We start from the raw sequence: 22,257 nt of genomic DNA, 5'->3' as shown, positions 1-22,257 counted from the left end.
TGGGTCGATTCTGTTGGGATGGGAGAATGGTAATGTCTGGCTAGCAGGTGTCTCAGGGCAGGACTCAGGGATACGGAAAGGCTGTGGAATGTCTCTATGTTAAGCCCGGAGTATTTGGTGTTGAAACTGCCAGCATGTGGAGGTGAGTGGAGGTGTGTGTGTCTGTCTAAGGGGGGGATGCACTCACTCACCTACCCAATCAACATCCACTCAACACCAGAACTTTCCCACCCTCCTAGAACTGCATTCAGAGAAGACAGCAACAAACAGGAAACATGGCTGATAAGTGATACAAAAAGAGAGAGAGAGAGACAGAGAGAGAGAGAGAGAGAGAGAGAGAGAGAGAGAGAGAGACAGAGAGAGAGAGAGAGAGAGAAAGGAAGAAAGTGAATGGGGAGAGGGGGTTGGCTGGGCTGCACTAGAGAGCTACTGTGACTAAGGATCAAGTTTGTCCTGCATGGTCCATCTGGTAGCTAGCCCTCCAAACGACCGGGGAGAGAATTGAAGGTAGGGGACACAGTACCTATAGGCTTGTCTTATTCCGTGGACAGAGATACTGCAGCCAGCTCTAAGCACAACAGGCCACAGACAAGCTCCAAATGGAAACTGGGTAATCAGGGGCCTTGGAGATCCAGGACACCCTTGGTTGTTATACTTGCAATGAGAAGCCATTGTTTCTAAGCAGCAGACTAGAATGAGCTGCATTATTACCGGTATCTATGGAGCACGGGGATGAGTCAGGGTTAGGAGGAGCGGAAGCAGAAAGGCCTGTCGGAAGGTGGCCATCTCTAGTGGAGGGGGGCCCCCTCCTGGACTGGAGAGGCAGCAGCGAAAACGCCCGCTGTGGTCAGACCCATGACTCACTTGGAAAGCAAAGCCGAGGTGACTTTTGAAGAGAGGCCTCACTAACGATACGGGCAGGCAGGTGTGCAGAAAGTGGTTCAGCTGGCCAGTGGTTTGGCTGGTCATGGCCCATGGGTAGTGAGCCGAGAAGCAGGGAGAAATCAGAGCAGGAGATGGAGATGGGGAGTGCATACCTGTAGGACCTGTAGGTCTGTCTGGATGATGCCAAGAAAGACTGGAGGAAAGAAAGAGACCTGGGAAGCCTGGGCTCGTTTGGTTAAGAGAAGCAAGCAGCCATTGCAGAAAGTTCAGCCCACAGAAGAGCAGTTCACCACCAAAGTTCTAGGGCACCAGGCCTTGGAGGAAGGGGTCAAGTGCCAGAGGACTTGATAGTGTGGAAGCTGTTTGTTTTGGATTTGGGAGGGGGTTGGGGGTTTTTTTGTTGTTGTTTTGTTTTTTGAGACAGGGTTTCTCTGTGTAGCTTTGGAGTCTGTCTTGGAACTCACTCTGTAGAACAGGCTGGCCTCGAACTCACAGAGATCCACTCACCTCTGCCTCCCGAGTGCTTTTGATTAAAGGCGTGCGCCATCACGGCCCGGCCAGTGGAAGCTGTTTGTAACCATGACTAGAATGGATCTCCAAGAAGTGATGGAGACACTTGCTGGGAAGAACTGGTAGATGAACAGAGTAAAGCCCACGGGGACAGAGATTGGTTAAACTCTGTCTGAATGTAACTCAGAGTGCTTGGGCATGCATGTTTGCCCATTTCTGGAGCATGTGATCAGCTGTGTGTGAAGATTCACATGTATGAGTGTCTGTGTGAAAGGCATGTCTGTGACTCCAGGAGCCAAAGCTTGGGTATGTGAGTGTCCGGAGGGTTTGTAGCCCTGAGGTTGCTTGTATACACAGGAGGTGACATAAATCTGAAGGATCAGGGACATTTCTCAGAGCTCTGCCAATCATGGAGGGCCTGCCTCCACTTCTCACTGAACTGGGAGCAGGGGCAGGTGGCAGCGCCAGCCAGCAGGGTCTGAGTAGGGTGGGCTGTCTGTGACATAACCTTAGCTGTCACCAGTGCTGCTGGCTTGTCCTCGTCTTCCTCCTGGCTTGCTCTGTGTTAGAGGGGCAGGGGTGGCCACACCAGGCACGGAGGGAAGACGGAGCAGCTGGGCCCAGCCTCGCCTGGCTCGTTAGTAAAGGTGGGGCTCGTTCCTTGTGCACAAGGACACCCCTACATGCCAGGCGGGGCTGCGTTGCCACCAGCAGACGACAAGGTCCAGTGAGCCAAGGCACTACCGTGACCAGGCTGTGGGAATGGAGAAAGGCCTTTCTTTCCACACCCTCGCTAGGCCCAGTCTGCTGTGTCCCTGCTCCTGGCCCCAGCACCTCCCAAATCTGGGCCTGATACCCTATCACCAACCAGTTCTTAGGGAATCGGGGTGCCTGAGCAAGGCCTTTGCCCCAGGTCCCTGTCATTGCCATGAAGAACACAACCCTCTGCTGGGCCGCCACGGAGCAGGGCAGGGGTGCTGGTCAAGGTGTTGCCTCCCCTCTCCTGTGGCCTTGGGACTTCACCCCTACTCCATCCCCTCCATCCCTTGCATTTCCCACTCATGTGCATTGGGCAGATATGGGCTTGGGGAGGGGGTGAGCAGGTGTAGCGGGAGTCTGGGGGGAGGCAAAGTCAGTCTAAGAGCAGGCAAGGGGAAGGGCTGGAAGGAGAGGAACAGATCCTGTGCTGAGGGGGCCCACAGCTTGGGAACAGGGAGGTTATGTACAAGCGTCTCCATGGGCTCTGTTCCTACTCTGCCCCACAGAGGCTGAGGAGCTGTACCAGAAGAGAGTCCTGACAATTACTGGCATCTGTGTGGCTCTGCTGGTCGTGGGCATCGTCTGTGTGGTCGCCTACTGCAAGACCAAGTGAGTGTTACACGCTCAAGCCGAGAACGGGCCAAGCCCGGCGGCTGGGGCTCCACTATACTCTTGTGAGAACACACTTTCTCCCTGGACCCGCTCTGCCCAGCCCGAGAGCCTACAGCTCCCTGTCCCCAGTAGTCTCGGGGCCTCTGCAGCTGTAGCACCAAGTGACAGGCGAAGTGACAGGCAAGTCTTGGTTCAAACCCAACGCTGCTATCTCCCGCAGGACCTTGAGAAAACTGAGGACCCTTCTCCAAGTCCTTGTGATGATAAGTCTAGTGTGCACCTCAAAGGACATTGCAGTGGCCTCACTGGAGCTCCCAGCTGCCCTTTGCAGGCTCTTACAGCAAGGGACAAGCCTCGGGGAGAAAAATGGGGCACTAAAGGCCAGGGAAGGGTTTGAGCCATAGGCGTGACATAACTACCGTTATAATTTAGATGGGCAGGGGCTGGAGTGCTGGTGGGCGAGGCCCTGGGCCATGCTGGGAAGGAAGACGTGCAGGGAAGCCTGCCTTCCCGAGACAAAGAGGCGCCTCAACAGCACTGTGCACCCCCATGCTGGAGGTACTGCAAAAGAGCACAGAGCGGGAGAGATTGGGCTATCTCAGGGCAAGTTGGGGCAGCAGCTGGGGAAGCTGGCAAGGTCACGTCGAAGAGGACAAACGGAAAGACAAGACAGAGAGAGCAGCCCAGACTGCTCAGAGCAAAAAGCCAGGGTCAGAAAGACTGGGCCGAAACTGAAGATATCTGGGATTCAGATGCCTCCATAAAACCTTGGTGCCAGGCTCCAGATGGTACGGAGCCAACGAAGACTGTAGAGTGGGGTGGTGCAACGTGTTTGGATCCGGAACGTGCGCCTAGGCAGAGTTACCATTTCAGAGGCTGAGTCTCTGGGTCTGGACTCCTGCTGCCCTACAGATGGGATCTAAGGTCCCGCTGACCCCATCTTGGATGGGACCAGAACCAGAAAGGCTGGGAAGTAAGGAGGGGGTTGGGACTCAGCCCAAGGAAGTCGAGTCCACGAACTGAGGAAAGAAGCACCAGTTCTGGGCCCTGCATTTACTCACGACTGCAGTAAGCCTCTGCAGTGGTGCTAACACTAGGCCCGGCCCCAGGCTCGTGACCGGGCTCCAAGCATGTTTGTTTTGAGGCAGGGTATCACTATATAGCCCTGACTGCCCTGGGATCCACAGAGATCCCCCTGCCTCCACTATCTGGCCAGCAAGACCCATTTTTGAAGCCCCTGTCCTCAGCTGGAGAGCAGAAGGGCTTTGCCTAGGAAGTGGCATTCAGGCGAGGGGCCTAAGGAGAGAGGACATGAGCGGTTGAAGAGGTTGGGGCGCAGGGCAGAGCGCTGCAGGATCAGAAGCATGCTGTCCCGGGAAGCAGCCAGCTGGGTAGAGGGAGGCAGCAAGAGACAAGCCTGGGGAGAAAAATGGAATACTGAAGGCCAGGAGTGATATAATTACAGTTGCATATGATAATATAATTTACTGAGCATTTATTATGTGTCAGTATACGGGAGTCCCACGGGCCTGGCTCCTGAGTCATAGCATTCTGTTTTATTTTCTTTGTAAAACTTCACTGAAACTGACTGTTCATTGACTTGTGTATTTACTATCCACCTCCCCTACTGGCCCCCAGGCTGCATGAAGCACAGGCCATGTTTACCTCCTCTGTTCCAAAGCAGTGTCTGGAACACAGTAAAAACAATTACTAAGCAAATGAGGGAGGGGAGAAGGAGGGAGGGAGGGAGGGAGGGAGGGAGGGAGGGAGGGAGGGAGGGGCTAGCACAGTGCAAGAGTCACTGATGGGCTTTTTACGGTCAGTGGTCTTTGGGATCGTAAGGGGTTCTAAACTACAGATGGAGGAAGTGGAATGTCCTCATGAACTTCTAGAACTTGCCCAAGGCCACACAGTACAAAGCAATAGGGTTCTGTGCATGCCCAGCCTCCCTGGAAGGAGAGCCAGGGTATTTCATCCCTTTAAGGGAGCTATGCCAGGCTCACCTATCCTTCCCCTGTGCAGAAAACAGCGGAGGCAGATGCATAACCATCTCCGGCAGAACATGTGTCCAGCCCACCAGAACCGGAGCCTGGCCAATGGGCCCAGCCACCCTCGGCTGGACCCTGAGGAGATCCAGATGGCAGATGTGAGTGGTGTGCCCAGACCTGCCCCCCTCTTAGCTCTTGCTGGACAGCTACCTTCTCTGGCTGCAGGGATGGGCCAGGGTGGATGCCACTCAAGCTATGAGTAGTCAGTCCTGTGTGCCAGGCACCACCTCACCGGGGACCTGGCTTCACTCTGCTCATTTCCATCAGGAAGAATTGAGGGGGCGCGGGGGTGGGCCGATTGTCTGGGGCCATCCCTGACCCAACATCAAGTCACATCTCACCCAGTGGGTCACCCCTTAACCTAGAGCTCAGTGCTCATCACTTGCCCTCCCTACCAGGAAAGGGAGCCTCTCTAGTCTCCATCACCAACTCCTCCCAACTTCCTGTCTATTTTCCCAGTACATCTCCAAGAACGTGCCAGCCACAGACCACGTGATCCGGCGGGAAACTGAGACCACGTTCTCTGGCAGCCACTCCTGCTCACCTTCTCACCACTGCTCCACAGCCACGCCCACCTCCAGCCACAGGTGAGCGGCACCAGGGCCTGCTAACTCCCGCAGTTTGTCAGGCAGCCATCCACAGCCAGTTGGTGTCTTCTCTTGTGTTTGCACACCGACCACAGCCCACCCGACTCTGCAAGGACTGGGGCAACCTGTCCGCACAAGCACATCAGTAACTCCTACAGCTGGAAAAAATAACAAGGCGGGGCCCTCTCCGTCCGTGGGGAGCGCCGTGCAATAGTCAGAGCCCTTGCTATTGGCCACTGAGGCTGGGATCCTGAGGAATGGATAAGGAACGTGGGGGTGGAAGCGTCCCAGCTGGGGGACGTTGGTGACAGGAGAAAAAGAGCCTCTACACGTGGCAACTCCCCAACCCCAGGACCCCAGCCTTGCTTCTCCCACTCTCGGGGCCGAAGATCTGTGACGCTCCACATCACCCGAGAGTGGAGAGGACAGGGACCGAAGGGACACACAGATGGGATGAAGAACCCAGGGCAGGGTGGCCGTGGGACCACACACCTGCGTTAGGACAGCCCGCCCTTCCTCACCTACCAACCCACGCCTATCTGGTTTTCCCAGACACGAGAGCCACACGTGGAGCCTGGAACGTTCGGAGAGCCTGACCTCGGATTCCCAGTCAGGCATCATGCTGTCGTCGGTGGGCACCAGCAAGTGCAACAGCCCGGCGTGTGTGGAGGCGCGGGCGCGGAGGGCGGCGGCCTACAGCCAGGAGGAGCGGCGCAGGGCTGCCATGCCACCCTACCACGACTCCATAGACTCCCTGCGTGACTCTCCACACAGTGAGAGGTCAGTTCCTACTGCCCCGTGACTGAACCCCTCCGCGGCTAGAAAGCTGCCACTGCCAACCCAAAGCTGACCCTTCGGGTGCCTCAGAGGCGTTGCCAGGAGCCTCATTCAGTATTTCTGTTGGGCCAACAAGGTCTCGGAAAGGTTAAGTGGTCTCCTGGGATTAGAATTGCATCTAGCTCAATAGATCCTGGCTAGAGTGACCACATAGTTTGTCTCATTAGGGAACATTAATAACCATACTGAAGCATGGGGGCAAATGGGACTATCCACACATCCAGCAAGGTTGTCTGATTCCCAGTATCACCTAAAGACCTCACATCTCAACAGAAACAGAAAGACACCAAGATCAAGGAGACTAGAGGCTGAGAAAAGAGGTCAATTTCAAGGGCACTGACCCGAGGACAAGAATGATCTCAGGGCCTGTCAGCGGCAGCATGAGGGTCCCAGTGCCCCGGGCATTGCTGGGATCCTAAGAAGTTGATAAAGTAAGAACCAGGAAATGTCTTTTTCCCTGGGGCTGGCAAGACTGCTCAGTAGCAAATAAGCTTGTCCACCAAGCCTGGTGGTCTAAGTTTAATTCCTAGAATCCACAAGGTGGAAGGAGAGATCCAACTCCCACAAGTTGTCCTCTGACCTCCATACGCATGCTGTGGTACACATGTACACACACACACACACACACACACACACACACACACGAACTAAAGAAACTCCCTTCTTTCCTGACTCCACATCAGGAGTCCTGGGAACTAGACCCCACCCATCCTGATCCCCTTCCCAGTGGCTGTTAGGCAAGCTAGGTCTGTGAGAGGAAAGCAGAGGAAGGCACACCATGTCAGGAGAGGCTCCAGGACGGGGCAAATTCTACCTCTTTCTGACTCAAATGACTCTATGCCAGGCCTGGGATGATCAAGCATACCAGAGCTGGTCTACCTGCTCTTATTCCAAGCGAGGGACAAACCACGGCACGCTCGACAGTTTTCACAAGTGCCGAGCACAGACACCACACTAGGGCAGAGAAACCCGCTCCAGCTACAGGCTCCAAGAAGCACCCAGATTTTCCTCTCCAAGCCCAGCCCCACCGCTCTCTGCATGATCTGGGGCAGGTGCCTCCAAATTTGTTCCTTCAGTGTACGTGGGGGAAACAATATCTGCTACACATGGAGCTCGTAAAGGACCCCAAGATAATGGACCGAGTTCTGCCTCATTTATGCCTGTCTCTATTGTCATCAGTGGTAACCCTGGCACTAGGTGATGGGGAGACCATCGGCAGGGAGATGGGGAAGGGAAGCTTTGCAGACGTGGTGTATCGCTGCAGCTGTTCTAAGAGAAACACTTAAGAGCACGCTTAAAAGAAACAGGGTAGGCTGTGAGGAGCCATGGAGCTCAACAGGCAGGCTGGGGGCAGAGATAGACCAAGGGCCCTTGGCTTCTGCTTGCTTGGGAGGTGGAGCCTGGGTAGATATATAGGAAGGGCGTCCTTAGCAGAGCTGAGGTTTGGTTGGTTTGGTTGGTTTGGTTTTGGTTGGAAGGGGGGTAGTTTTGTTTGCTCTGGGAACTTCCTAGAGTGAAAGAGACCCCACAGTGGTGGCATGACCAGAAAGAACATCTGGCCCAGGCTGGAGAGTGTGCCTCATGAGAGGGAGCGAGTAGGACTTAGCAGCTAATTAGATCTGCATGTGGGCAAGGGGAGAGGGGCAGTCCACTGGTTCTGTAAGAGAGTGAGAAGGACTCTAAGCCAATTCCAGAGAGCAGTCAGGTACCTGGCAGAGCAGTCTGGAAGAAAGGCATGGTGGTGAGTGACCCCTGTCCTGGAGTGGACAGTGGTGGCGGCTGAAGGCTCACAGGGGGATTGTGAAGAGCAAAAAGGAACGTCTGGGGGATATATTAGCAAACGCAAACTTTTCAAGGAAGTAGGGGGAGTAGAGATCCGTGTTATCTTGCTATCTGTCTGCCCTGGCTTGAGGAGCCTACCCAATGTCACTTCCCTGTGGCCGTTTTTGGCTTCAATACAAGATGTCATTTCCCTCACTCAAGCCAAGCCCTGGGATAAACCTTCCGTGCAAGGGCAGTGAGCTCAAATCCAGGGAGTCTCTGGATGGTGGCTAGTGGTTTCTGGAATTAGGCTTACTCGTTTCTGCCTAACCTGGATTCAAATGCCAGGGATTCACACTGGTAGGAATCAGCAAAAACAGGCCTTCATGGACCTGGGAGTCATTCGCTCCAAGAAGAGACACCTAGTGGAGTCTTGGTGAAACAGGGAGTTAGTTGATCAGGCCACATCTTGGTTATTATGCAGAATGGATCAGGCCACATCTTGGTCATTACGTCCTTGGCACTTAAATGTCTGAGTCTCTTTATCCTGTGTAGTATGGCCCTCACCCACAAATTCTCCAGAATAGAGGAGACCACACGTAAAATACCCCAAGCTAAGCATGCCCCGGACACTGTGAGCATCCCCACAACAAATGACCACTTACGGATGTTTATCGAAAACAGACACTGGGCTAGGGTACTTCCCTAGTACATTTCCTAAATCGTCCAGCATCACACTGGAGTAAACACTATAGTTATCCATGGTTAACAGACGAAAACGGGCTGGGAGGGATCATGGAAACTGAACGTGGTCTGGTTGGCATCTCTGGCCCTGCACCCAGATTCCCCGACCCACGCTTCTGTCTCTCCCGCAGGTACGTGTCGGCCCTGACCACGCCCGCGCGCCTCTCGCCCGTGGACTTCCACTACTCGCTGGCCACGCAGGTGCCGACTTTCGAGATCACGTCGCCCAACTCTGCGCATGCCGTGTCGCTGCCGCCCGCCGCGCCCATCAGCTACCGCCTGGCGGAGCAGCAGCCGCTCCTGCGGCACCCGGCGCCGCCGGGCCCGGGGCCGGGGTCCGGCGCGGACATGCAGCGCAGCTACGACAGCTACTACTACCCCGCGGCGGGGCCCGGACCGCGGCGCAGCGCCTGCGCGCTGGGCGGCAGCTTGGGCAGCCTGCCCGCCAGCCCCTTCCGCATCCCGGAGGACGACGAGTACGAGACCACGCAGGAGTGCGCGCCCCCGCCGCCGCCGCCGCCGCGGCCGCGCACGCGCGGCGCGTCCCGCAGGACGTCGGCGGGGCCGCGGCGCTGGCGGCGCTCGCGCCTCAACGGGTTGGCGGCGCAGCGCGCACGCGCGGCGCGGGACTCGCTGTCGTTGAGCAGCGGCTCGGGCTGCGGCTCGGCGTCGGCCTCGGACGACGACGCGGACGACGCGGACGGGGCGCTGGCGGCCGAGAGCACGCCTTTCCTCGGCCTGCGAGCGGCGCACGACGCGCTGCGCTCGGACTCGCCGCCGCTGTGCCCGGCGGCCGACAGCAGGACTTACTACTCCCTGGACAGCCACAGCACGCGCGCCAGCAGCAGACACAGCCGTGGGCCGCCCACGAGGGCCAAGCAGGACTCGGGGCCCCTCTAGGGCCCCACCCCCGCCGCGCCCGCCCCAAGTCTCCAAGGAGAGCGGAGACCACCGACTGGAGAGGGAATAGGAGCGAACAAAGAAATAAAAATATTTTTATTTTCTATAAAAAGGAAAAAAGTATAACAAAATGTTTTATTTTCATTTTAGCAAAAAAAAAATTGTCTTATAATACTAGCTAACGGCAAAGACGTTTTTATAGGGAAACTATTTATATGTAACATCCTGATTTACAGCTTCGGAAAAAAAAAGAAACAACAAAAAAAAAAAGAGAGATGGGCCAATTTTTTGACTCTTTAATAGAAACCTATATTGTGGTGCCTTTTGCTGTACGCTAATCTGGGGCTCCTGGAGAGTCGTCTGGGGTGCAGGGTGGGGATGGGCGCTTGTGGGATCCCAAACCAGTGGGGGTGAGAAAAGGCAGGGAAAGAAGAGACAGACCGAGGTTCTAATGTCCCTGAGGCTAGTGGACAGCGAGGAAGAACGTGAAGACAAGGCAGTTTTATCTTCCCCGGTCCAAATCTGGAGTCCTGGGCAGAGAGAGCAGGGATCCTAAGCTTACAGCTGGAATTGAGGTCGGGTTACTTCCAGGGGGAGACACAGGCCCCCCACTACAGCAACTAGAATGGGGAGGGGTCTTCCCCGCTCCTCACAGCTGCTAAGGGAAAGAGGACAGAGAAGGCGGTCTCCCCACCAGCCCCCGGCCTAGGGAGGGGGCAGCTCTACCAGGGGCCCAACCTTCACGGCTCCTCCTCCCCTGCGGCCTCCAGGATACCCTCTGTCCTCTGCAGCACCTTCGTTTACAGGCCGTCTTTTCTATTTTACGCCTGCATGTCCTTTGCATTTCAGATTCTTTAGATTGAATGCATGGTCACGCTGGGACCCAGAAGAGCCACTCCGACAGTGTATTCGATTCCCCTTTTAGCAATAAAGTAACACCATGTCCTCACAGCCCAGCCCCCACCCCACCTATGACTTCCATCCTCCTCCGGTCCTGCCCTCCCCGGCCCTCACAACTGGATCCAATGCTAATTTGTCAAAAATGGCAATTGTCTAAAAAAAACAGACAAGAAAAAAAAAATCCCAAACAGGAACAAACGGGAAATCCTGACATGTCCAAACACCTGACTGTTGACACTTGAACATTTTTATATTATAAATAAAATCAGAAATAATTCCTGTTTGACTGTGTGTACCTGGCCCCAGGTGAGGAGGGTAGATAGAATCAGGACCTGGGATAAGGCACGTGGGTACTGAATAAAGATTGGAGAGGGCCAGGGCAGTCCCTGAGCGGAAGTGACCCTCTCTCCAGTTCCGCTGGCCCCAGCTCCAAGGACCTGCTCCAAGTCTTCCTTCCAAATCATTTATAAGGTGTCCCCCCTGGGTGCTGGGAAACCCAGCCAAGGGATTGACGCAAATTGTTGTGCTTTAAACTCAGCCTCAGAACTCTGGCCCAGTCCCTGCCCTGGAGCTAGGGAGCTGGATTGAGGCAACAGTTTCCCGCCCAGGTGGGTGAAGAGGGAAGAAAAGGGCTGTGGGGTTGGCACCGGGGCAGCGGAGGTAAAGATGACCCTTGGGGCCTCAGGCACATCACAGGCAGAGTCTGGACATGTAATACAGTATAATGGGTACCCTCATTGCCAGAAGGACCAGAACAGCTGCAGCTTCGAAGCCCACAGGGTATTGCTCTTTCCCCGATTTAAACCCCCTCAGAGGCAGGGCATGTCTAAACCTGCAGCTCTGATGAAGGTCTGATCTCAGGCATGGAGGAGGCAGATGGAGTCCAGGGTGAAGAGTCTTTCTCATCAGCTACCTAGAATACCAGGAAGCAAGATTCCAGCCTCCTGGAACTGAAGCCTTCTCTCCAAAGAGCTGGGGTGAATGTGTACATGTTTGCGTATGCTTATACACATTCTCGAATGACCCAGCATAGAACTAGACAGGCACTGATAGAGGAGTGGGACCCAGAGGCACAGAGCAACAAGAGGGACAGAATCGAGTGCCAGCTCTGGCCCTCACTAGCTCTGTGCCTTCTCCAAACCACAGTTGCTGCTTAGTGAGAGATGAGGAAGAAATTGTAGCCCTCATCGGGTTGCTGTGGTGGCCACATGCAGATGGACCCAGCGCTGCTCCTGACAGATGGCTGGACGATGGCCCCCTTGAAGGGGGTGGTGACAGAATCCTGAGCCTCGCAACCTTGAATCACAAAGTGGCAAAAGCTCGATGAGGTGATGATTAAGAAAAGTCTAAATTTATGAAGTCATTATATTCGTTGAGGGGTGCTGAGGGGGCATGTACTACAAAGGGGGGAAAAATGAAAGAAAAATTACTGGGCTGAATGTTACACAAACCTGTAGATCATGGACCTCTTCCAGGCCCCAGGAGATGATCTCATTAGATCCCTCTGCTATTGTTTGCTGTTTTCTTGAGAGCTTTCTTAGGGCCATAATCCTTACGTGTGACCTCTGATCTCTATGGGACCCCAAATTCACTGCTCTGACCTCTTGGTGAACCCCCTGGTCAGATCTTATTCCGATCCAGGTTAGAGCCCTCACTTAGCCTCTATGAGGGCTCTAAGTTGTTGCCTTCTAGGTTTTCATTCAGAAACCACCTTTACGACTCAGATGAATTCTCCTATCTGTATATGACCCCCGCTGACTTCAAGTAACCACTTAGCGAACTTGTACCTGACCCCATTTTGTTCCCTCAGCATCTGCCCTGGATTCTAAGACACCTGCCAAGAGTCCAAGGCCAGAACTTAACCTAGTTCCTCGGCTCTCTCCTCATGGCATCAGCCACCTAGAAAGTGGACATGTATGGTTGGGACTCAGGAGCATGCTTGACCAGAGAGACCCTCTTGCCCACTCTGCCTCTCAGGTTTCAGCCTTGGGGGAAACGGAGTATGTGGCCCCTCAGGAAGCATTGCAATCATGTTAAGCAGCTTTCCTTCCATCACCCTGTCCCCTGGAACACTCAGGACATTCAGGCAGCTTCCTAGGTCAAAGTTCTCTTCCCTGTTCCCCAAATTCTTTACTTTGTAGTACCACTTTTGGCGTCTCTCCCCAGCCCCTCTCAGAGGCCTCAGTGGCAATGATAACCACTTCTCACCCAGACTTCCCCACAACTGTGAGACCCGCGAAGACAGGGAGCTGACCTCTTTAACCACCGTCCCTAGCACCCAGCAACAGTGTACGGCACACGGTTGTCCCTCACTGAGGAGGTCGAAGGCTTTCGGCAAGAGTTAGCCATCAGGAGGAGTTCCTGAGCCCTGGACAACTTCCCAGGACCTCTAGATGGAGCAGACCACTTACTGCAAGTTTTGTCAGGCCCTGGATTGGACTAATCCTATGGGCATGTTAGGGGCAACGGTTAGGGAAGAGGAACGTGATGGTCTGTTAGAAGGCAGGAAAAAAATATTAGAACTTTGATTTAGATTTATTTTCATCTCATCTTTTTTTAAATTTCTATTTTTGTGTATGTTTTATAATGTACATAATATTTTAGTACAGTAGTACATGTATATAATTTACAAATAAAGAATTATACAATTAAGGAAGCGAACTAAAAAAAATGTCTTTACTGATGGGAAGCGTGACTAGTGTTGGGGGAAACCGCGCGTGTGTCCGTGGCTAATGAGCTTGCACCTCTGCCGTCGCCCCCACCCCCAGGACACAGAGAGTGAGACACTGGCCTGAAAATCAAAGGACCCTCGGGCAGCTGGACAAGGGACTGAGGTCTCTTTACGGGGGCCCTAAGTGGCCTTTCTGATCTCATTCAAATGAGCATTTACTTCCCCTGAGCAAAACAAAGGGGCCAGATGGTTTGGTTATAATACACACTTCAGCTAATCCAATTTGAACAATTTGGATGTGAAACCCCTTACGCCTCTCCACATACTCACAGCTCCCCACATCCAATGGGAGTGGACCTTAAATGTTAGGCGCTTAGTCGCAAGGCTTATGTCACCGAAGAGGTCAAACTGTTGGCCAAACTATAGGAAAGACTGGCTCGTGGTAGCTGTGTTGAGAGGGCCACCCCACTCCCCATCCCCTACCCCCGCCAACTCACTTGTTGGTCTATGTGATGCAAGGTTTAAAGGATGTCAACCTGTGATGTGTCTCTCTCCTCAGCTATGTCCTTAGCTAGGCCTTTCTGATTCACTAAAAAAAAAAAAAAAAAATTAAAAAAAAAAACTTGCCACTCCACCTCCTCCCCAAGACCATGAATGAACAGCTTCCTCCTCCACCTGACTCTATCATCCAGCCTGGGCTTGCTGGCGGGTGGCGCTCCGCAAGGTAGAGTGGCCTTCATTCCTGCCAGTAGGTCTGCGCAGAGGCCACGCTGGAGCTCAGCGACCTCGGCAGCATTCACAAGAAAATCCAAACAGACAGAGGTGTGCTCCTGAGCCATCAGCCCACAGGACACCCTTGGGACAGAGGAGGTGACGCGCATATCCTGTTTAGCCCAAAAGCATCAACTGGAAAACTGACTGTGAATCACAAGTCAGCTGGAAGAGGAAAAGGCAAAAACACAGAGGGTCTTCATCTTTTCATCCAGAGTGTCAGGGCGGCGGCAGGCCCCGTAGCAGGCTTCCTTGCTAGCAGGCCGAGCTCTGAGATGAGCTTATTTCATCCTCTAATTGGTAGTAGTTCTCAAACTTTCTTTAAATGAGTTCTTTACATATATATATAATTTATATGTGTCCATATAAAAAAGAGGCAGGAGAGGCCTCAGTGGATAAAAGGAGAGGTGAGCATACACGTGAGTGGAATCAGCTTGGCACTGAGTGGAGGCTAGGCCTCAGATTATTGCAATGTGAGGCCGGAGAACTGGACCAGTTGCAAAGGTTGCTGGGAAAAGGCAAGGAGAAGGCGTTGCTGGTGGTCCATAGACCTGCTGCTGCTGGTCAACTGAGAGGAAAGAGGAGACAGGGTACGTGTCCAAGCTTAGACCCAGAGTTCAGACCCATCCTCACAAATACAAGATGAGGGAGAAGCTTGATGAGAAAGGGCCTGGGGAAGCAACAGAGACGGACTTCTCCAGTTGGCAGCCCTGGAGCATGTCTGACCCGCAAAGCCAGGTCCCATGACTTGAGGGCAGCCAGGGCTAGGAGAGATTCTAGGCCAGAGGTGGCCCAGAATGTGAGAAGATCAGCGCCATGAATGGTATCTCCTTGATCGCGAGGCTCTCCGTACCCCTCTGGTGGCCGGTTAACTGCCTGGAGCTTGGTCCAAGCAGCCTCTGGCTGGAATTGTGCTCACTGACCCCTCTGGGGACATTTGCCTGCCTCCAGGGCCTGCACAGCCACACCAGCTAAGTATCAGGCGTAGAGGCATCCTTGGTGGCTTTGCTGCCAGTCACAGGCCCGTGGCCCAGGCTGAGGGCAGGGCTTGAGTGTGTTTTCCGGAGAGCTGGGTCATCCCCTTCTAGAGTAGCCAGCCGGGCCTCGATCCGCTCCAGGTCATCTGAACCCACTTTGATTTTCACAGCCAGGAGATGGATATAGGTCTCATAACGGCTTTTCTAGGAAAAGGGCAGACAAAAGCCAAAAATAAAGTCAAAAGAGATGCGACAAAATGGAGGTGGGGGATCCATCTCAGAAAACTAGAAGCAAAGCATTGACTTCTGTGGTATGCAGGGAGCTCTTGTAATCTAGAAAAAGGAAATAGACTGTCCAATAGAAGACAGGCAGACTACATCACATAAATCTCACTCATACATTTTTTTATCTTCTATGTATCCCTGGCTGGCCTGGAACCACTGTAAACCAGACTGACCTTGAACTTGCAGTGATCCTCCTGCCTCAGCTCCCTGAGTACTGGAGTTATTGTCAAGCCCCACAACGCCCAGCTTCTCACTTATACCTTGAAAATCCAAATACTGTCAATGCTGTCTTAGATATATAAAGGCAAAAATGGACAATTGGGACTGCGTTGATATTTAAAACGTCTGTGCTTTGAAGGATAAGGAAATTATATTTAATGAGCACAGAGCTGCCCTTTGGGGAGAGAGAGAAGTCTGGAGATTGGTGCAATGTGAAGAAAGCTACTAAGCTACTCACTTAAAGGCAATCAAGATGGCACCATTTTGTTCTGTGTCGTCACAATTACAAATTTTAAAAAGGGATGGCTCAGCAGCTAAGAGAGCTTGCCGTTCATGCAGAGGACCCGAGTTCAGGTCTCAGCGTCCCTATTAGGCAGCTCACAACAGCCTGTAACTCTAGCACCCGGGGATCTGATCCTCTCTCCTGGCCTTCACAGGCATCAACAAACGAGTGTGCAGAATGCACACAGGCACGCATAAATAAAAAGAAATACTTTTAATTAATAACATAAAATGTAAATTAAGATAGTAATGAGACAATGATGGTTAAACTTGTGAGGTCGATGAAGATTAAAGCATTTCCGAATGCCCAGTGTTGGTAAGGGCGTGAAGAAATGGGTGTACGCATAAACACTTTAAAAGGGATGTAAGTTGCCATCAACATTTAAGAAGGGGACCTAGCGGTGTCTGAGCACCTTGACTCAGCCTCAGGCCTTCTCCACCATCAGGGGAGCCTTTTCCCCAAGTTCTGCCCATGTCCTCTCCACCCACATCAAGCCAAGGAAGAGAGGACTCAGATGCCAGAGTTGTAGCCATCTCCTGGTTAGGATCCTGGGTCCTGTTCTTCCTAGGTATGTCACCCCAGGCCAGTGTTCTGCCTTCTCCGAGCATCAGTTTACCTTTCTGTCAAATGGGTACAGTTATAGAAACCCTTTCACAGCATTGACATGAAGGTGAACTCAGCCCATGCAAGGAAGGGAAGAGCGCCAGGCCTCACCCTGAGCAAGCCCACGACACCTGCTGTCATATCTATTCTCACATTGCAGAGTAGATGTTAGGGGCTCTTGGAGAGACCCAGGCATAGGCAAAACTGATCAATATTTGACAGCCAGACTGTGCAAGACTGACCACAGGACACTGTGGCTTACACCTGCCTAAGAGAGCCCCACAACAGGAGAGTCTCAAACTAGAGTCCCTGGCCTGTTGATGTTGATGGCAGGAAGTGGAGGGAGGGGGCTGGCCTCCTCCTCTGGCCCCAGCTTTGACCTCTGCCATGCACCTCCCAAGACCTACCTCAAACGTGAGATAATGTTCCTTCAGCCGGTATTCCTCCGCCTCCTTGGACTTGAGGCCTCTCTCCACTGGATGACATCTGTGCTCAGCCAGCTCTTCAGTCACCTGCCTCAACTTATTCTCATGAGACCGAAGCTGCTCCTCCTGCAAAGACAAGCCCAGGTCAGTGAGGTCTGGAATGTCTGTCACAGGGGTGGGCTAACCCATCCCCCTGGAAGCGGTTTCGCCAAAGAGAAATTGGTGCTGACCAGAGTTCCCAAATTCACACATAGGTGCAGAGGTGGGCTCTAGATATGAATGCTCCTTCCAGCTTCCTCTTTCCTCCCTCCTCACAGGGACATCAGCCCTCCTCAGTGCCCAGCAGGCTCAGGGGATAAGACGGCTTTACATTTGCATGTGAGTATACGCACTGGGAAACAGACACCACCACTACAGCCCCTTGCATAGAATTCCACATGTGCACCCAAGCATGCTGGGCCAAGGGTCAGCCCGGCCCCAGCTACCCCTACGTCTATGTAGCACATACATCCTCTCACAACCATTCTCAGATATGCGTGACCATTGCAGATCCAGATCACACCTAAAGGCAGACTTGGCACTGACAGGCCAGGGCACACACATCCTACTCATCACAGTGAGGAGGCCCTTTGAGCAATCTGCATGCATGCATGGATGTGTGGACACACCTGTGGTGCAGGCAAACAGGGGTGCATGTGGGCATATGTGTGCTCATGTGATGTGTGTGTGTGCGTATATGGTGTGTGTCTGTGTTCACTGTGAACACACACACACACAGAAGCTTTATACAGACACAGGATGCCCTGAAGCTCTGTGGAGAGATAAAGGCCCTGATAGAAAGGGGCCAATGACTGAAGGAGGACGTTTGCAGCTTGCCAGCTCTCTGTTCTCAAGTTCTGGTCCATCCTTTATCCTTTCCTGTCCAAAGTACCCTGAGAATCTGTAGTATTAGCAAGGTGGGGTTTTCATGGCAATATAACTAAGCTATTTAAAGATAAAAAGAATATTGTCCTGGCTAGTTTTACATCAGTTCGACACAACCTGGAGTTATCTAAAAGGAGGGAAACTCAACTGAGAAAATGCTTCCACAAGATCCAGCTGTAGGGTATTTTCTTAATTAGTAATTGATAGAGGAGGGCCCATCCCGTTGTGGATGGTGCCATCCCTGGGCTGGTGGTCCTGGGTTCTATAAGCAAGCAGACTGAGCAAGCCATTGGGAGTAAGCCAGAAGCAGCACCCCTCCATGGCCCGTGCATCAGCTCCTGCTCCAGGATCCGGCTCTCGCTGCTTTTGATGATGAACTGATCTATGGAACTGTGAGTGAAATAAACCCTTCCCTCCCCAACTTGCTTTTGGTCGTGGTGTTTCATCACAGCAAGGGTAACCCTAAGGCAAATGTCAATATTGTACTGTTTCTAAAAAGTGAAAAATAGGAACTAGACAGATGGCCCCACGGTTAAGAGTGCTGGCCTCTCTCCCAGAGGACCTGGGTTCAATTCCCAGCACCCACATGTTGGCTCACAACCATCTGCAACCCCAGTTCCTGGAGATCTTATGCCCTCATCTGGCCTCTACAGGCACCAGGCACACGCATGGGACACAGACATACGTGCAGGAAAAACACCCATGCACATAAAATAAAATAAATGAAGTCTCCAAAAATGTTTTATAAGAAGAGTGGAACTCAAAGCTTGTGAAGGCTGGAGGAATGGAACCCTCCTCACACACTGTGGTGGAATTGTGAATTAGTGAGTAAGTGCATTTACTGAGGAGACTATGGATGGAAGCCATCGAGAAACTAAAAGTAGAGAAGGCCAAGAGTTAGCCCAGCGGGTGAACTGCTTGCTAAGCAAGTCTGACAACCTGAATTAGATCCCAGAACCCATGGAAAGGTAGAGGAGGGCGCAGCCTCTGACATCCACACATACCATGCCGCGTGTGCCCCACCCCCAACACATCATACACAAACAAAACAATAAATGAAATTAAACAAAAGCTACCATATGCTCCAACTGTGCCATTCCTGGGAATACACCCAAAGGAATCCATGTCAGCACACCACAGCAATCCCTGCACACCCATGCGTCCTGCAGCACTGTTCACAACAGCCAAGTGACAGAGTCAGCCTGGCTGTCTATCAACAGATGAATGGATACAGAAAATGTAGTGTATATACACATGAAGTTTTATTCAGCAGTAAAGAATGAAATAATGGGGGCTGAAGAGGTAGCTCAAGAGTTAGGAGCCTTTACTGCTCTTCCAGAGGAACCAGGTTCAGTTCCCAGCACTCACACCAGGTGGCAGATCACAACTGCCTGTCACCCCAGTTCCAGGAAATCTGATGCCCTCTTCTGGCCTCTGTGGGCACCTGCACACATGTGGTACAGATAAATTCACACAGGAACATACACACTATACATATATTTTGAAATAAAAATGAAACTGTGTCATTTATAAGAACATTGAGGGGACTGGAGAGATGGCTCAGTGGTTAAGAACACCAACTGCTCTTCCAGAGGTCCTGAGTTCAATTCCCAGCAACCACATGGTAGCTCACAACCATCTGTAATGAGATCTGGTGCCCTCTTCTGGCCTGCAGGGACACATGCAGGCAGAATACTGTATACATAATAAATAAATAAATCTTTAAAAAAAGAAAGAAAGAAAGAAAGAAAGAAAGAAAGAAAGAAAGAAAGAAAGGAAGAAAGAAAGAAAGGAAGAAAGAAAACTGGTAGAACTAAAGATCATGTTAAGCAGGATGTGACGTACGCACACACATGCACACATATGCACAATGCACACATGCACATATACACACATGTGCACATACATGCCACATACACACACGTGCACACACATGCACACATACACACATGCATAAATGCACATGTACACACACATACACGCACACACAAAACAAATCTTTAAACAATCAAATAGAGCGCTGGATGAAGGGCTAGCCAAGTCTCACCTGTCCCTTTACCACATCCAGCCTCTCAGTTCACGCCACAGACCCACACAGCTGCACTGCCTCTGTCAGGGAAGCTTGCCCATATGCCTCCCATCATAGAACTGTTCGGCCTCCGTGTGCTGTGTCTGTGGGGGGTCTGTGGGGTCTCCATCTTCCCACCTGTGAGTGGGGGATGGGGTGGGAGAACAGCTCTCCTTCCCTGGTGTCCCTCAGCCCCGGGCCACATGACCCAGAGAAAGAACTGAGCGGAGGCCAGCGGCCTAAGCCAGGAGCTTGTACCTGGCAGAGGCGAGTGGTACAGGAGGGCAGCAGGGGTCGACAGAACTTCTTCATGGAGCTGACGGCTGCTGGAAAGGCAGGTGCGGAGAAGATGGCAGCCACGAGGTTGATCCTCAGGATCCAGGACAGCATTTCTTCCTTGCTCCTGGGGACAAACGGTAACATAAAAGGGCTCCAGGTTCTCACGACAGGACCCGCAGCCCTCCCCGCACCTGGCATGCCCTACTCAGTACGAAGTCTGGCCGAGAAGGCCCTGGTACCTAGGCAAGGACAGGAAGGAAGGAGGAGGTGGGAGTGGGCAGCTGGGTGGATGAGCCTGGTCAGAACCGGATAGGGTACTCCCATCTGGACTCCGTGAAATAAACCCGCTCCGGTCTGGACTGATGTCCTAGAGCCCGTGAACTCCAGGGTCAGCTGCAGTGAGCAAACCTCTGTCCTGCCCCGCATTCCCACTTGGTCCCCAGTCCTCACATACTAGTCTCCTTCATGGGAAGCTTGTCTGATGTGTGAAAACCCCATTTCTAGTCACAGAGGAGGGGGTGCAGCAGAGCAGGCCAATGGTAGAGGGAGCCCTTCCCCCACAACCTCTGAGTCTCTGTCAAGGGTTGAGGCGGGTCTATCATCCATCCCAACCTTCAGGACTCCAGCGTGCACCTGCAGCCCCTGCAGGCTTCTCGGACCCAGTCTGACTCTGTGGGCCTAAGACAGGGGCAATGAGGTAGCTAGCATCTCTACCCAGCTTCCAGGTGACAGAGAGGACCACACTGAGAACAGCTGCTCTGGAAGACTTGAAGCAGACGCACCAAGTCTGTGGCTGTCGGCACAGGCAGCTGAGGTGTGCGCCCTGAGACCAAGAGGGTAGAGCTCGCCGGGCTGATGGTGCAGGCGACTTGGCTCTGCTCCTACTTACGGTGCCTGGAAGAGGAAGACCCTCCAGTCTGCCGTCTTCAGCTTGAGCACGTTGGACTTCTTACTGTAGTCAGAAGCCCTGGTGGCCAGAGCATGATGCACACGGATGGCATTCTTCAAGTCACCCTCAGACAGAGCCTTGTCGGGTCTGTACTCATCCTGAGTGAGGTGCGGAGTGTCACTCCAGGCTGTGGCTTACTGCCCCACGCATCCCGTCGTCATCCCCCTCCCTCCCTCTCACTCTCCTCTGCATCACCTCTACCCTCGCAGACCCCCACAAGAATCACTCCATGAACTCCCCACTCACATCCCACTCTGTCCCAGAGGCCTAAGACTAATCCACTCGGCATTTCAGAGTCCATTTCCCAAAACCCTCAAAGCTCCTGAGCGAGTCCAGGTCAGACCCTTAATAGAAGAAAGCCCGGACTCCTCTCTAGGCCCATCCTGGCCAGAAGACCCTGAGTTGGGTACCACAGGCAGGGGCTGGATGAGCCTGAGCAAGCCCTTTCTAGGTAAGGGCTCTGGAACCGCCTCCCTCCCTCTCACCTTCTGCAAGTACAGGATGGTCCCTTTGAGCACCGCATAGAACTTCTTCCAGCCACGCCTCCCACGGGGTGCTGAGGACAGAAAAAGGCACAGGCAGTGTGGCTGCAACCTTCTGCCTCAGTAACTCCTACCCTGTCACCCCCTGCATGTCCACCTTCACGTGTGTCCCCAAAGGAATGGCCAAGGGTGGGTCCCTCCTACACCAGCATCCCTCCCAGGCCCCTTCCCCAGCCTGACACCCACTCCTCTTGCCGTCCATGTCAGCATGAGTCTTCCGGGTCAGCACGCCATGCTTGTAGGTGGTCGCGCTGAGGGCCTGCGGGATATCCAGGAATGGATTGCCACCATCCAAGATCCGAGTCACCTTCTTTGTGCCTGTCCCAAACTTGTCATCCACCAGCTCAGACAGGGATTTTCTCAGCTCATTCTCATCACTAGGAAGGTACCAGACCTGAGAGCCACCTCCTGAGAGGCCCTGCCCCCACCCCTTGCCGCGGCCTTTCCCATCAGCCACCCCTCTGGTATCAAGGTTGGAGACAAAAGATTCCGGAATACAGCTCCAGGGATCTGACCCCTTCCCTTCATCTTCAGCCCTGACCTTCGATGTCCGTTCTTTGATTCAGGGTCTCTAAGCTAATCTTCACCTTTAACATAGAGTTGGAGACTTTCTTCAAGTCTCCTTCCCCCAATCTTCCTTCTCCTCTCCAGCCCCAGGAGCACTAGGCCCCTGCAGACAGAAGCTGTTGCCCAAGCCATGCCAACGTGCTGGAAATAG

The 22,257-nt window shown here is 53.0% G+C and overlaps 2 protein-coding genes across 4 annotated transcripts in view; one reads left to right on the top strand and one right to left on the bottom strand.

Annotated features, from left to right (window-relative positions):
* Nrg2 (neuregulin 2) overlaps window positions 1-13,044 on the top strand; it is a 192,231-nt gene extending 179,187 nt beyond the window's left edge. For both annotated transcript variants that reach the window (XM_059246737.1, XM_059246738.1), the window contains exons 6-10: window positions 2,661-2,763; window positions 4,789-4,912; window positions 5,274-5,401; window positions 5,954-6,181; window positions 8,875-13,044. In XM_059246737.1, coding sequence (XP_059102720.1) covers window positions 2,661-2,763; window positions 4,789-4,912; window positions 5,274-5,401; window positions 5,954-6,181; window positions 8,875-9,643 — 1,352 coding nt within the window. In that variant the 3' untranslated portion in view covers window positions 9,644-13,044. The remainder of the gene's footprint in view (window positions 1-2,660; window positions 2,764-4,788; window positions 4,913-5,273; window positions 5,402-5,953; window positions 6,182-8,874) is intronic.
* Window positions 13,045-14,289: 1,245 nt separating this feature from the next.
* The window catches only part of Psd2 (pleckstrin and Sec7 domain containing 2), a 56,327-nt gene continuing 48,359 nt past the window's right edge, over window positions 14,290-22,257 (bottom strand). Inside the window, exons 10-15 of one of the 2 annotated variants that reach the window (XM_059246739.1) lie at window positions 21,726-21,916; window positions 21,483-21,553; window positions 20,938-21,095; window positions 20,028-20,172; window positions 16,760-16,903; window positions 14,290-15,166 (exon numbers count right to left, since the gene is read on the bottom strand). In XM_059246739.1, the coding sequence (XP_059102722.1) occupies window positions 14,957-15,166; window positions 16,760-16,903; window positions 20,028-20,172; window positions 20,938-21,095; window positions 21,483-21,553; window positions 21,726-21,916 (919 nt within the window). In that variant the 3' untranslated portion in view covers window positions 14,290-14,956. The remainder of the gene's footprint in view (window positions 15,167-16,759; window positions 16,904-20,027; window positions 20,173-20,937; window positions 21,096-21,482; window positions 21,554-21,725; window positions 21,917-22,257) is intronic. The other variant, XM_059246740.1, reaches the window with a different exon arrangement.

The sequence above is a fragment of the Peromyscus eremicus genome, chromosome 19, assembly GCF_949786415.1.
Source record: "Peromyscus eremicus chromosome 19, PerEre_H2_v1, whole genome shotgun sequence".
Lineage (NCBI taxonomy): Eukaryota > Metazoa > Chordata > Mammalia > Rodentia > Cricetidae > Peromyscus > Peromyscus eremicus.
The sequence above is the reverse complement of the archived record's forward strand: the minus strand, read 5'-3'. Positions and strand labels throughout refer to the sequence as shown.